We start from the raw sequence: 14,431 nt of genomic DNA, 5'->3' as shown, positions 1-14,431 counted from the left end.
ATTCAATCGGCGTTGAACATGTTACGTTTTGCATTAGTGACAGTGGAGTACCACTATTAAATTATTGTTTCCACTGGCAGGGTAGACTGGCAGATGCTTAGCTGATTTAAAATGGTATGATTAGTGTGGTACCATCAGAGTTAGGTAAGCTGTGGTAGGTAGATACTAGGGGAATAATATTTCCATTTTACTGACTGAGAAATTGTGCGACATGGAGATCGTGAGGTCTGGCCACAAAACCTCATCAGGCTCTTTACAGAACTGGGAGTCAGGCCCAGTCACCTAAAATCCAGTTCAAATTCCTGGCCAGTGTAACACTCTCTGACAGAGACAGTCACTAATTAGTGTTTTGAAGATCTCTCTTACACACAACAGGAGATTAATCTACTAATCCTAAATACCAAATGAATGTATCACACTGTACAGTTACAAAATGATGCTTTCAGTGTGACTTTTTAAACATCTTTCAGCTCATTCAACATTATTTTCTCTAAACCAGAGTGCTTACAAAGAAATACTGTTCAACCTCTTCTCTGCAGAACAAAAAGCAGCCCACGACTGTAAGGTCTCTTTCCATTCACCAGCCACCACATCTGTTGCTTGCTTGGACACTGACCAAAATGATTCATTCAAATGTCTAACATTTATTTTTGGTCAAATACTGGGATTATACAGCATGGCAATATTTCAAAAATGGGTCTAGAAAACCAAGGGAAGTTGGAAACAACTTCCTCAGCTGAAAACAAACACAGCGTTATATCATTCTGCAGCTTTATTAGAAGGAAGGCAGTGGCCAAGTGAAGCAGCTGGAATCACACTGAAGTGACTCTGAACTCTGCAGATCATTCCATTCTTCCTTCTGCTACAGAGCTCAGATCCCTGATTTACAGTGCCTTTTGTTTCAAAGAACTAAGCAAGGTAGGTCAAACTCTCTTGTATTTACGATCTTTCTCTCCCTTCCCTTCTAAATAGTGAGTTCTACAGCTGCAACAACACTTGCAGGCAGATGTTGTAAGGTGGTATAGCATATACTGGCTGAAAGAGCTTCTTGGAAGCAAGAACGTGCTACTCATTTACTTCAAAGATTACTTTGAACCATCCCAGCATCAAGAAAAGGTATGAAAATGTGCATGAATGTTTAATTACTTTTGAATATGTTAATACACACTTCAAGGAGATTTACCCTGTCAGCGAATGGTAAGTGACCCTGACTTAAATCTCTCTCTCCTCTCTGTGTCCCCTAGTGTGTTGGATTTAATTTTTTTATTTGCCCAGGGATAGTGTGTCTTCTATAGCTATAGCAATTTCCAGTATAATTAGTTAAAAATACATCAGTTCTGATCTGAACAGATTCTAGAACAGAAACTGGAAGTAATTGCAACTTAAATAGCAGATTAACAGAATACTTCTGAAGAATTGCAGTTCTGCAGAATTAAATAAGGTTTCTGTGATCTCAGCTGGAAAGTGTGTGTGTTTTCCCTAAGCATTGTGGAATAAAGTAGGATATGGATCTAGCTTTCAGTAAGTGTGTTGGAAGTGACAATAAGATCTGAAGCCCTGTATGCTACCGCACAATGAGACAGGAATAGGTTCCACCTGCTATTCACACTTAGTGATAGCAGTGTCATTGTCACCTGTCACCTTTCTAGATGTGATCTTGCAAGCCAAACAATATCCCAGACCTGTTTTTGTGGACTTAGAAAATATGGATACATTGAATATTGTTTGTGAATTAAAACATATTTCATTTCTAGCTGAATAAAATAGTATCACTGAATAATATAAAATGCTTATTAATTCATAGCTAAGGAGAATAGAGTGAATTAAGGGTATGTCAAGGTGAAGTAGTTTGTTAGAGCAGATTTGTAGAAACTGATTCAGGATTAACTTAATTATGATAGGATAGCTTACTTTCAATGTCATAATGTTATTGTTCTGCCTCAAAGCTGGGAAATGCAAATATTTTGATAACCCAATTTAATTTTGTTTGATGTCACTGCAACTTCTGGCCAAATTTAAAGCATTATCAGCAACTCGTGCCAGGCAGACAGGATAGAGGTCCTATCAACTTTACTTCAATCCTAGGAATTTTTTATGTGCCACAAGTGAGTCCACTTCTGTTGAACTGAAAATCTCTTTGATTGTGGCACAGTGGAAGTTTTTTGACTCTGGAGAATGAATGTATGGTTTGGATTCTCTAATTGCCTTTGTGGAAAAGTCAGGGAAGCTCTGTCTAATGATTCCTAGGCAGGATCTGATTACAGATTTTTACTGCATGGGTGAGGGCAGAGGAAAAGTGTTGATTAAAATAATGCAATTTCTATGTCCTGTACATTATACATTCTTTCTTTTCATTTTAAGAATTTCTTTTTCTGCTGACAACCAAATGAGCAACTTCTGAAATACTTCAATTTTTATTTCTGATAGATTGATTCAAGAGGAAAACTTATTATCTGTTTCCTAATAAAGCCAGTTGCCTTAAATAATTTTCTTCTCCTTGTGTTTTTTAACAGACGTGAAGTTTGTGATCTGTTATTCGATATTAATTTTGTATTAATAAATCTGCTATTCCAAGCACTAAGCAGCAGCTAGGATTCCAGGGGATTGTAGTGTATTGAATGGTCTTATTATTTGCTTATTTATTTATTGTGTCTTATGGAATGTGCCAGCAGTTCAGCTGTCTCTCTTACTGTGGTGGCTGGTTGTCTGGCTAATTTGCACTCATTATTTCTGATAATGGTTTCATTTGTGTTCATTCAGTCTCAAGCTAGCAGTTTCACCACAGTGCTGGGCTCTGTTGTGGCTGGCTTTGCACAAGAGAGCTGACTGTGAGGAGCAGTTCCTTGTGGCCTTTTATCAGAAGAAAGGGATTGCTATGACTGGGATAGGCAGTGTCCAAGAGACATTGCTTCTAGAGGGGAGATGCCATTATGTGGAGATGAACTCTCACAATTGCTTTTACTTTTACAGTGTGCTTGGGGCTCCTGAGACACAAGAAATGTTGTGTGTCCTTAAAGGTAGCATATAGTACTTCCAGGGGAGCTCAGCTACTTCTGTACTCTTTGTATCTTCAGTATGTTCCAGGGGTTGAGGGCCTTAAAGCAGGAGCAAAAATCCACATATTAGCCCATAGCTGCTTTCTGCTGGCTTGTTGGTCCTACTTCTCTTCCTCTACCCAGGCTTTCTTGTCCCTTTTTAATACTTCCTGAGGGATGTATTTCAATAATCAAAAGGCACTAGTATGAAGAACCAGCATCTTTTCCCTCTATCCACTGAAGATAGTTGCTTCTTTATTAATTTGGCAAGTTATTCTGTTCCCAGCTTTACCTTCAAATTTACTGTTTGGCTTTGGGCAAGATATGCATCTTCCTTTCCCTACTCTTGTATGTGTTTATTCTGTTTAATTATAAACAAAGCAGAAACTGTCTTTGATTACGTGCTATAGTGCCTAGATCCTGTGAGGCTTTGATCTCAAGGACTAGGGCCTTTGGGTACTTTCCCAACATAGAATAGTTGCTTCTTTGAGCAAGTGTGAGCCTGACACAGAAGTTTTATTCCCTTTTGAGGCCTTCTAGAGGAGAGAGAGAAAGTGATGTGTAGTAAGTCTTGCACAGTCATGTATTGCCACTCTCTACACTCCCATCTCTTGTTTCTAGTGATGCCCTTTTAATAAGCTTCACACCCACATCATTATTATGAGGTATTTTGGAGATGTTGAGAACCATTGCCCATTTAAGAAACCTGAATAATGTTGTACCATATCTGGCAGAGTCAAGTGAGAAGTGATTTGTAAAGGTAATATGGGAAGCCTGTAAAACCAGTATTTCCAAGCTCCTAATTTAACACCTTAATTGTAGGTGCCATATATTCCTATCAGTGCTGGGGAGTGTTCCCAATACTGTGTTAGGGAAATAGATAAATATCCTGTCCTCCTGATACTGTGTTTAACAATATGAATTTTTCAGTTTTGCAGGAATAAAGCCAGTATTAATTATAGACTTGATCTTATAGTAAAAAATAGTTGGCTTTGTATGAGTAGGAAAATTAGAATAACACTCATACAGGAGTAGACACCCTTAATCTACTGTACACAGTGATCCTAGTATATTAACTCTGAGGACATAATAAAGTATGTTATCCAAAACATTCCAGCTGATAAGATATGTACTAGCAGTATTTTGGAATTGGATGTTCTGATATACCCATGCAAGAGTATGTGTCAAGAGTAATATAAGCATAGCAATATTACGTTTATGCTAGAAGAAACTGCTGAGTTATATAAATATGAGGTAGAATAAACCTAGGAAAACAGAGATCGATTTAGAGGGCAGTACACAACCAAGCATACTGTAATAAGTGACTAGGAAATTAATCTGTGAAACTGAATAGGATATAAGAAGGCATATTAGAGGAATGAGTTGTGGATCTCTGGGGTTATTTCTTAACTCTTCTTTTTAAAAGGACTGTAAATATAACAGATTGTAATCTATTTTTTATCTGTTATTCAATAGATATTTTGTATCTTGATGGAGAGAGTGTTACTTTGGATTTTTTCTGCAATGACCTGTTGTTACCCTGCAATGCCTTTTGAATGGCTGTTGTCTAACATATGTTTAATTGGCCTTAATTAGTCTGGGAGTCAACTGCAGAAAAAAATCTGTGCATTTACTCTGTATCCTCTACTCTCACTTTACTATTTTTTGGTTGGAGGGAGTTGTGGTTAAACCATGTGGTTTTTGAAACAGTACAACCATTTAAAAAACATGCTCAGAGCTGCATGATCATGTAATGATCACATGTATGCTCGTCAAAATATTATTTCATCACAAATACGTGAAACAGTTGCAAAGTAAAAATTCCAAGTAATTTTTGCATGAAAATTTTAAAAAGCCATAATTAATTAGAAATGCAAGCATTCATTATTCCATCAGTCCAGTCACCGTGAAGCTGAAGTGCTTACATTTTTTTAATCAGATAACTCTGTTGCTCTAGGTATGTAGTTATTATGGTGGCTTTTAGCCAAAGAAAATCCTGCTGGCATGTGAGGAGGAATAGAAAACACGTGAAGCTCCCGTGGAACAGCACTTGATCAGTGTGTTTCCTCCCAGCCAGTAGGATTCATGGTGTACCTGCTGGGCTCTGCCGTCTGCGAGCCGTGCCTGGCGGCTCTGAGGTGTGTCCTGGGACTGCTGAGACACAGCAGTGGGGATGGCAAGCAAAGGGTGCAAATCCAGGCTGCTTTTCTGTGCAGGGAAAACACACCAGGAGGAGTAAGGGCTGCCCAGGTAAGTGCTGTCTTCCTCCACCACAATGAGCATGATGGCACAGGGGAGCCTCCCTTCAGGAAGGGAAAGGTCTCCCAGAGGTGAAGCTGTGGTTTCTTCACCTCACCATGAGAGAAGGGACAGTGCTAAGTTTGAGAAAGGCGGATAGGACTGTGGTTGAGCCACTAGGCAGGGACTCTAGATTTAGCACTTGGTTTGATCAGAGACTTCCTGTGGGTCATTCTCAGCATTCTCCAGTAAACCAGACTGATGATACTTCTCACTTGAACCTCACTTCAGTGAGGGTTATGGATACTGAAGCTTTATGACTGGTTATGTAAATACTTTGGCAGTGCTGACACATACAATACATCAGGCGATTTTTAAATCTCAAGTGTCACTGTTTAGCTAAATGTCTATGTTTTTTTAAGAATATTAGATTTTTTTTCTCTAGAAATGGTGCTGCTTTTAAGTGTTTCACAGATATGACCAGTCATTTTCCTGACTCTGATGTATGAATTTTGTGGTTCCATGGTTTGCAGTGGCTACAGCAACTCTTTACATTCCAAAGAAATATTAAAACCTGTATTCTTACTTTTACCTGTATTAACAGAAGGGAAACAAGTGCTAACTATGTAGTTATCAAGTGCCCTCCCCTTTGCCAGTGCATATCATGGGGACATCTGTGTTTCTTTGTCATTTTTGGGAACGGAAGACTTGGTGCTTGGGATCAGTTTGAAAATAAATCAGTCTCGATGATATGTAGTTGCTGGTTGCAGACATTTATCAGGTCTCTGATTGTGGAAATGGTACACTGCTCAGTTGCAGCCATTGTCTGGAAGATATTTTATATTTAGGCCAGAACTACTGTGATACTTTTCCTCCTACAGCAGCCTTATTTAGATATAAAGTTGGATTTTCTATTTTTTGTTTAACATTTCTGTGTTGGCAAAACTACTGGTCTGAAATTGTAGATTTACCAATATTAACGGAGTCTGTGCTATGTGAGTTTGTTAATCCTGTAGCGCTCGCTTTGTGTGAAGGGTTATCAGGCTATTATCTGGGTAAAGGACTGCAATACCACAGATGAGGTGGTGTGTTATGACTAACAGGGTCATGCTTGGCCTTGCTTGAAGAAAGTTAGTTTTGGCCTAAGTTCTAGGGCATGTCTAGTTAGTACATTGCAAATACATTTCTAACACTGCTTTGCTGAGAGACATAATGGAGAATGGTTGTTTGCATTCCTTTCTTATCTGCTAGAACAAATACATCTATATTGTGGCTCAGAAACATTTCCAGTCACATGTCATATCTGTCGTGACCCGTTGTAGCTATTGAATTCAGGATGACATATGAAGTAATTAGGTTACCATATATCTAACCACCATTAAAAACATAGTCAAAAGACAATTGTTTGTGTATGTGTGTGTGAAAGAGAAAACATAGACACAAGCTTTGATTCTGCTTTTGTGCGTACCAGCTTAAAATGCTCCTTACCTAGTAGCTATGTCTACAGGGCCAGCTTTAGGCTGAATCTGTAGCATAGCTATGATTTATTTTTGTAGTGTGAGTGTATCAGGCACCTCCTGCTATAGGAATGTTTCTGCATAAAGGCAAGTGGTTATCTTGGCTTTGTCCTTTTGAGGGAGAAATGTGATTCTATGACAGTCTGTAATTCCATCAGTATTCCTTGTATTCTGATGTACAAACTTTGTGGTTCCGTGATTTGCAGTGGCTACAGCAACTCCTTACATTCCAAAGAAATATTAAAAACTATATTCTTGCTTTTTCTTTTCCATTTCTTTTCAAATCTATCCTATGTCTTTGTAGAATGCTTGCCAGAAATACATGTGTACCTCTAATGAATTTGCTCAGCCTTCTGAGTTTTGAACTTTACAGATAAACTACCAGGTGTATTTCATGTTTATGTTTTTGAAGCTTGATAAATTAAAAACTTGTCACCTCAAAAGTTCCAAGAAAAAATTATGAGGGCTTTCAACTGAATTCAATACCTGGATAAACTTGCTGCCACAATATGACAAGCAGGCTCTAAGTGACCTTTTGTGAAACTAGTTGTTCTCCAGATTTTGACTCTTGCAAATGACAGAAGTTGAAGTGATGCAATCAAATATGGTTTCCTTTAGCCACTGATAACACACATGGAATGTGATGTGCTCACAGTTTTCAAAAAGACATTGATAGGAGGGTTTGTGTAATATCTTCCCTCTATGAACTGAACTGTTGAGACAGCCAACCCTCCAAACCATAGTTTTCCTAGTAAGTCAGGACCCATTACTGTGACCTCTGAAACCAATTTAGCTGACCAAAGGCTCTAACAGTGTTTGTCACACTGAAAAAATAGATTTGGGGACTACCACTCAAATATTTGTGTTAACTTTTAACTAACATAGACAATGAATAAACTCTTCCCTTTGACCTTTCTGTAAAATTCAAAAGTAATGAGGACCAAATGTGAGAGAGGAAGGCTGTGTGGGCTGAGCCCCAGTTGTGGTAAAGACTGCCAGTGTAATTCTGTTAGGTCCTAACTTGTGTGGTGCCCAGGGAATTTTGAACCCCCAGGAGGACTTTGCTTCAAGTGAAGTGGACGGATATTGCAACTTTTTTGTTTGTTTTCTTCTATTTTAGACTGAAAGCCCAATGTAATTTAATTCCAAAGCCATTGCACTGACCTCAGGGCTGAGGTGTGGAGAGGTCAAACGACTTCCCCATGCCAAACAGGATGCATGTGGCATAGCCATGAATAGGTTCCAAAGTGCTGTCCCATGTCATAACTCTCAGGCCATTCTTAGTGTGACAAGAGCTCTTCTATTTTAGGCAGATCCTATCATTTGTCCAAGTTGTCATTATGGCTTAGCTGTAATAGTGGCAGAGGACACGAATTCTAGGTACTTTTAGTAGAAGGCTGTGAATATGTCAACTGAGATCCAAGTCTGTAATTCCCTGAAATACAGAGAAAGACTGTTCATGCAACACGTGGTGAACTCTCTTCCCAGCAGTTCTGTGGCTTTGTATTTTAGAAATATTTCCTGATTATCTGTATTTCTTGGTAATTTTGCTTTCTGTACCAAGATCTGAAAGTGCCAAAAACTGTCCTGTTATATTCCTATAAAGTAATTTAGAAATTAATTTTGTTTTACAGAAGAGGACAGGAAATGAAACCTCCTGGTCAACTGTTTTCATAATTAACCAAGTGAATCAAGGAGGCTCAGTTTTCAGAACTGCTTGTGGCTCAGCAAACAGGAATGGACTTGTCAAACAATTGCTGAGCATACACTTTATACAGGGTGTTTACTATTTAAAATCAAATTTTTAAAAAAAGGATAGGATGAAATCTAAACTTGGTTATATTAATCTATATGCAACAGAACACTGTTCTGTAACCTGTGGCTGCTCCCAAGGCTTTTTAGCAGGCCTCTAACCACACTTTCCTGTTTATTGAAAATTGTTTTCCATGCACTGGCTCCCCAGACAGGCAGACACTGAGCCAGGGAACTGCACCAAACCTCCCTTACCCTTTCTAGCAGTTGCCTTAAAGCCAAGCAGAAGCTGCTGTCTGAAAGTATTGTTTTCTCTACTGAGCCTCAGTATGCAAACACATTCATGAGAATTTTTCCAGATTGGAAAGTGAGCCATTTGTCAAAGATCATACAGGAAACTGGTGATAGAATAAGGAATACAATTAAATTTCTTCACAAGACCTAGACTTGAAATGCAAGACAGTTTTGACTCTGGAAATTTATTAATTTAAGAGTAATGTATTAAGAGATAATGTATTTCAGGGCCACAGAGAAACATCCCTGCTGAATTAGGGTTAATGAAAAAAAATCTGTGTCTTCATTGATGTAATCCAGTATAACTCCACTGACCATCGCCTACTGCTTATCTTTTTCAGGACAGGGCTTAACACCATGAGTCCTGCTATAGAAGTGCTTCATATATGTCAATGTCAGAAGTAAAATTTCTGGGCTTTGCAAATGTAATTGGCAGTCTTTGCTGAGCCTAGCCATAGAGTCTAATTTCAGCATCTGTGCACTGGGAGCAGTGGTAAACAATGCTCCTTCTGCTTTTTTACTCCCACTGCTAAAGAAGACTCCCTGCATTGAAGACTAGAGTTAGAGAGGAGGAAAATATAAGCCTGGAAAAATAATTACATTCTAAAGGTGTGCTCTTTCACTGGAGTTTTAAACTACAGAAGGCTTGGGAAATATTTGGCATTTATTTGGATATGTTGCGATACATCATGTTGCGATATCATATTACATATATTTAAAATGCTAAATATAAAATTAACGTTGGGCAGGACAGTAGGCAAATGTTTATCATTATCATTATAGTTGGAAATTTTTTTTGTTTAGTTGCATAAATTTGATTTGAAAGTACAGTTTTTTGTATAGGCAAACCCACTTAAAAATCCAGTTGTTAACCTGACTGTCCTCTGAAACTGTCCAAATATAATGTTCCAGATGTTAATGGTATTGCTCCATGTTTATAGTCTTCTCTCAGCAGCTGTTAAGCTGTTTGAAAAAATTACTCAGATGGGTGGTGGTGGTATTTAATGCAGAATCCACCCCCAAGGGGCATGTAATTAAATAAATGCAGCCCAATAAGTATCATTTATCAGGACAGCAAACCAAATAACATTCTTTCAGCCTGATGTAAATCACAAATGCTATCATAGCCTCTTGACAGAACAGGCTGTGCTGACTTTTACTACATATTTTTTTAATCATGAGATATAAAATTACACACCCTTTTTTTCCCTTCCCTGTCTATCCATCTACAAATGAGAAGTCTAATCCTGCTAATGCGTGTGCACATGCGTAGCTTCGCTGATGTGAGTAATCCTTTCAGATTGGGTGAACTATTTTTTGGAGGAAAGGTAAGTACAGGAATATGAGTTTGCAGATGTGGTTGTGCAAGCAGTGTGCTCTGGAGACCCCTCTCCTGTTGTCCTTAGCATGCTGTAAGTAAAGGCATTACAGGAATGCAGGGCTGAGTTCCAAAAGCACGGGCTGAATTTTGGTTTGGGAATGGAGATAGCGCTCAGAAATTTAGCAGTAAGATAAATCATAGTACAGCTAATAGACTGCTCTCAGGCACACGTCTTCAGTGCAGCCGAGTCCAGCCAAACTATTCAGCTTTAAATGATGACACAGTTTCACAGAATAATTGTTTTGATCATTGCAGAGACTTTTGTCTGACTGTGGCCACCTGTGATGTGCAGTAGCTTTGTCTATACTGCAAAGTAAACACTGAAATAATACTGTGAAATAACTTCTGACTGCTTTTCTTTCTGTTGTTCAAACTCTATTTCCTGTCTGTTTTCCCATTAATTTCTTTTCTTCCTGTCGGTTTTGGTTTATATTCCACTTTCCCCTCCCCCTCATCTTTCCTCCCACCCACAGAAAGAATTTCTATGTGAAAAAATCATGTTGTACTTGAAGTTCCAAAAGCTTTTGTAAGAGAAGAAAACTGAGAAAATTCGATAATTCTGTCTTAAAAAAAAAAGGACACAAATATTTTCATTTATAGCTCTTACAGTGTGTTTCTTGTTCATGGGAAGCTTTACTTTCTTTCATCTATTACCTGTTTCTCAGCTCTCTAGTAGAAGAACATCATAGTGTATATTATCCCTGGAATATGTTCTATATATTTCCTTCTCTACATTCTTTGCTGCATTAAGGAAATCCAAGATGTTAAATGGGCCTGAAAATCATCATTTCTTGATACAAAGATGTACATGAAAGACATTAATAAACTAATGAACTTTTAGTTGCTGGAGAAATCACTGTCTGTCATTTTGTTAACTATAATTTGAGGTAGGGTGGTGGATGAAATTTATAAAAGATGTCTTCCTGGCATTTTAAGTGATTTTTTTTCTTACATAGATGTCTAATGCTCCTCTGATTTTAGACAGATATAATCCATAAAACTTCACATAGGAACAGAGCAGTAAAGTTTGAAACCTGACCAGAAAAGATTAGCACATTCATAATTCAATAAAACTTTGCGTCTGGTCTCCTAGAAGTTTATCAGTGATACTGTGCTCAGTGATGTCTGTTAAGAAATTAATGTAAGGAAAACAGTTATTGAAGATTTCAAGTTCTGTTCTGATTTGAACATTTCTTGAAATGCCTGTGGCCAAATTTCTTCAGGAGTTTTGTGCTAGCAACTGACAGATAAAAGGTGACAGATTTGCCAAACTAAGGCAATGTTTTTGATTTATGACCAAAAACTTGAAAGAATTACTGTTTACTATTTACAGTGCAATAAAACTTTTCTCCTTTGACCATTTCATTTCTTTTCCTCCCCAGAAAGCCACTCTGCAACATGACATATGAAGATTTTGACAACTACTCTTATTTCTACTATCTGTCTGAGGAAGATGAGTCACCCCAGTCCTCCCTCAGCATTGCCCATATTATTTCCCTTTTCTTTTGCAGTGTGGCATTTCTGCTGGGAGTGCCAGGTAATGCTATTGTCATCTGGTTTATGGGCTTCAAATGGGATAAATCTGTTTCCACACTCTGGTTCCTGAATCTGGCCATTGCAGATTTCATTTTTGTTCTCTTCCTGCCCCTCTATATTACATATGTGGCAATGGGCTTCCACTGGCCTTTTGGGAAGTGGCTCTGCAAAATGAACTCATTCATTGCACTACTTAATATGTTTGCCAGTGTTTTCTTCCTGACATTCATCAGCCTTGACCGCTACATCCGCCTTGTCCACCCAGTCTTTTCCTACAAATACAGGACTGTAAAGAACACCCTCCTTCTGAGTGGGGTCATTTGGATGTCAGCTGCAATTATTGGTGGCCCTGCCTTATACTTTAGAGACACAGCTACAGGCCTCAACAATGTCACCATTTGCTTCAACAACTTCCATGTACATGACAGAGAACTTTTTTTGCTGACACATCACATTCTCATTTGGGTGAGGCTTGCATTTGGTTACCTCTTTCCTTTAGTGACCATGGTTATTTGCTACTCACTGCTGATTGTCAAAGTGAAGAGGAGAACTGTATTGACTTCTAGCAGGCTTTTCTGGACCATCACTGCTGTAGTTGTAGCTTTTTTTGTCTGCTGGACACCATATCATATATTCAGCATTGTGGAGCTGTCTGCTCACCATCATGAAAACTTGCATGACTTACTACAGGATGGCATGCCCCTCTCCACTGGCCTTGGTTTCATCAACAGTTGCCTCAACCCAATCCTCTACGTTCTGATTAGCAAAAAGTTCCAAGCCCAGGTCAAGAGCACGGTGTCTGAGGTGCTGAAGCTGGCCCTGTGGGAGGTGAGCCGCTCGGGAACGGTCAGCGAGCAGCTGTGGAGCTCAGACAGCGCGCCTGTGCACTACTGTGAAACTGCCCAGTGACTCTCGTGTCACCAGCTCTCTCCAAAGGAGCTGACAGGAGATTTGCAGGTGTTCTTGACTTCACATCTGCCAGTCAGATGTACATCTTTGCATATACAGTTTTCTGTAAACAGCTGGCTTAATTGCACTTGCTGCTTTAATTGAAAGGTTTTTAAGGGACGCATGATTTGGATGTGTGCCCTTGCAATGCACATACAGCCTGAACTGAAAGCTATCAGCATAGGTGGAATTACTCTAACTGCGCTTTTAATGAGGAATGTTGTTGTAATCCTGTTGGTTTGCTGTGGTTCCATACCTCATTGATATCAAAAGGACACGTAATAAAAATATTTCTCCTTGCCATTGCTGATACCACTCTTAATTGAGGCATTCTCATCCAAGAGGCTGTGGCCATACATCATTGCATCCTGAGTCTCCTGATTGCCTACTACTGCCCCAAGGAGGAATCCCCTGGCTAAATCCCACCTAAACGAAACTATTAGTGGTGCCACTCTGCAGCTGGAGAAGAGTCCCGAGATGGAGAATACTGAATTGCTGCCTTCTATTGTCAAAAAAGAAAATAGGGAAATAAAACCTGTCTTCTCTGCCTGCTCTTTATCTTACACTCAAAACTAAGACAGGAGACCCTGTGTTTTGGGGTCACTTACTGTATTTTTAGCACCACCTATGTGCAAAATTCTGAGCATATGTTTCATATAGGTATTATGATCATTCAAAATGTACAAAGAATTAGTGAAAATATTTCTTACAACTTCTGTGCCACACTTCTTTTTCTGTTTAAACAGAGGTTTACAACGAATGATTGCTCTTTATTACTCTTTCAAGCAAAGGTAAAGAAATAAGATAACATTTTGTTTGCCTTAATGTCAAGCTTAAAAAAATGGGTGGAGTGAATTCATCAGTATTCTGTTGCAAGTCTGTAGCCAAATTTGGACTTCTTTTCCAAGTAAGAGGCAAGACAGTTCATCCAGGAAATAGAGTCCACTCCCATAAGAAAGATGAAGTAGTCCCAGTTATGCTGTATTCTGTTCCATCTTGTTGCTTGCTGCAGAATCACACATACATCAATGCAAATATATATATGCTATGTGGAGTGAACCAATTTCTGATGTAGTACCACTTAATTAAAAAGTTGAATGAGGGACAAAACTCTACTGAAAGTAAAAGCATAGAGCTTTGGGAAAATTTGAACTGTTATTTCCTAGTTATTGGCCTAGGCACATAGAATAAAACTGCCTTTCAGATAATTTACCTAGTTTATATGGCCTGCCAACACATTAGTAGCATTAATGCTATTATTAAGTCCTTATGTGTAAATAGATTTGCTTTTGTATAAAATATATATGAGCACATCCAGTATTGGTAGCTGCACAAATAGAAACAGCCTGACTGTGGTCTGTAACTATTTCTTTGGGCTCTGGTTTCAGAGTCTAAGAGTCAGGCAGGATCAGTGGAATTTTGGAGTATTTCCCTTTGGGTTGAAAAGCTGGTAAGCAGCATTCATCCTTTGAGTCATTTGCTGCCTGGTACATAGTTGCTCATCATAATATTTTGGCACCATGCTGCTGTATGTGCCTAAATCAAACATTTTGCAGTTTTTCTTCACATGTTCCCTGACATCTTTCTAAGAATGATGTACTCTCCTGGCTGTAGTCCAAGTGAAGTAATAAAATTTTCTTGTTTCCAAAGAGCATGCTCATTTGCTTTTCTTAGCAGCAATGTGTGGTGACTGACTGGCTTTTCTTATAACAGCTCCTTCCCAATGATTT

The 14,431-nt window shown here is 38.7% G+C and overlaps 1 protein-coding gene across 3 annotated transcripts; it reads left to right on the top strand.

Moving 5' to 3' along the window:
• The first annotated feature begins 694 nt into the window (after positions 1 to 694).
• On the top strand, positions 695 to 14,350 carry CMKLR2 (chemerin chemokine-like receptor 2). Of its 3 annotated transcripts, XM_068196130.1 has the most exons (3): positions 695 to 918; positions 1,003 to 1,116; positions 11,600 to 14,350. In XM_068196130.1, the coding sequence occupies exon 3, from the start codon at positions 11,616 to 11,618 to the stop codon at positions 12,660 to 12,662; it is 1,047 nt and encodes a 348-aa protein (XP_068052231.1). In that variant the 5' UTR covers positions 695 to 918; positions 1,003 to 1,116; positions 11,600 to 11,615; the 3' UTR covers positions 12,663 to 14,350. The 3 variants fall into 3 exon arrangements, with proteins under 3 accessions (XP_068052231.1, XP_068052229.1, XP_068052230.1); XM_068196128.1 differs by lacking the exon at positions 1,003 to 1,116 and having other exon boundaries at positions 703 to 918; XM_068196129.1 differs by lacking the exons at positions 695 to 918; positions 1,003 to 1,116 and adding an exon at positions 9,917 to 10,164.
• Positions 14,351 to 14,431: the final 81 nt, after the last annotated feature.

Source organism: Anomalospiza imberbis, chromosome 7, assembly GCF_031753505.1.
Source record: "Anomalospiza imberbis isolate Cuckoo-Finch-1a 21T00152 chromosome 7, ASM3175350v1, whole genome shotgun sequence".
Taxonomy (NCBI): Eukaryota; Metazoa; Chordata; class Aves; order Passeriformes; family Viduidae; genus Anomalospiza; species Anomalospiza imberbis.
The sequence above is the reverse complement of the archived record's forward strand: the minus strand, read 5'-3'. Positions and strand labels throughout refer to the sequence as shown.

Coding starts and splice junctions, on each gene's coding strand:
- CMKLR2 (XM_068196130.1), top strand. CDS start 11,616: ATGACATATGAAGATTTTGACAACTACTCTTATTTCTACTATCTGTCT.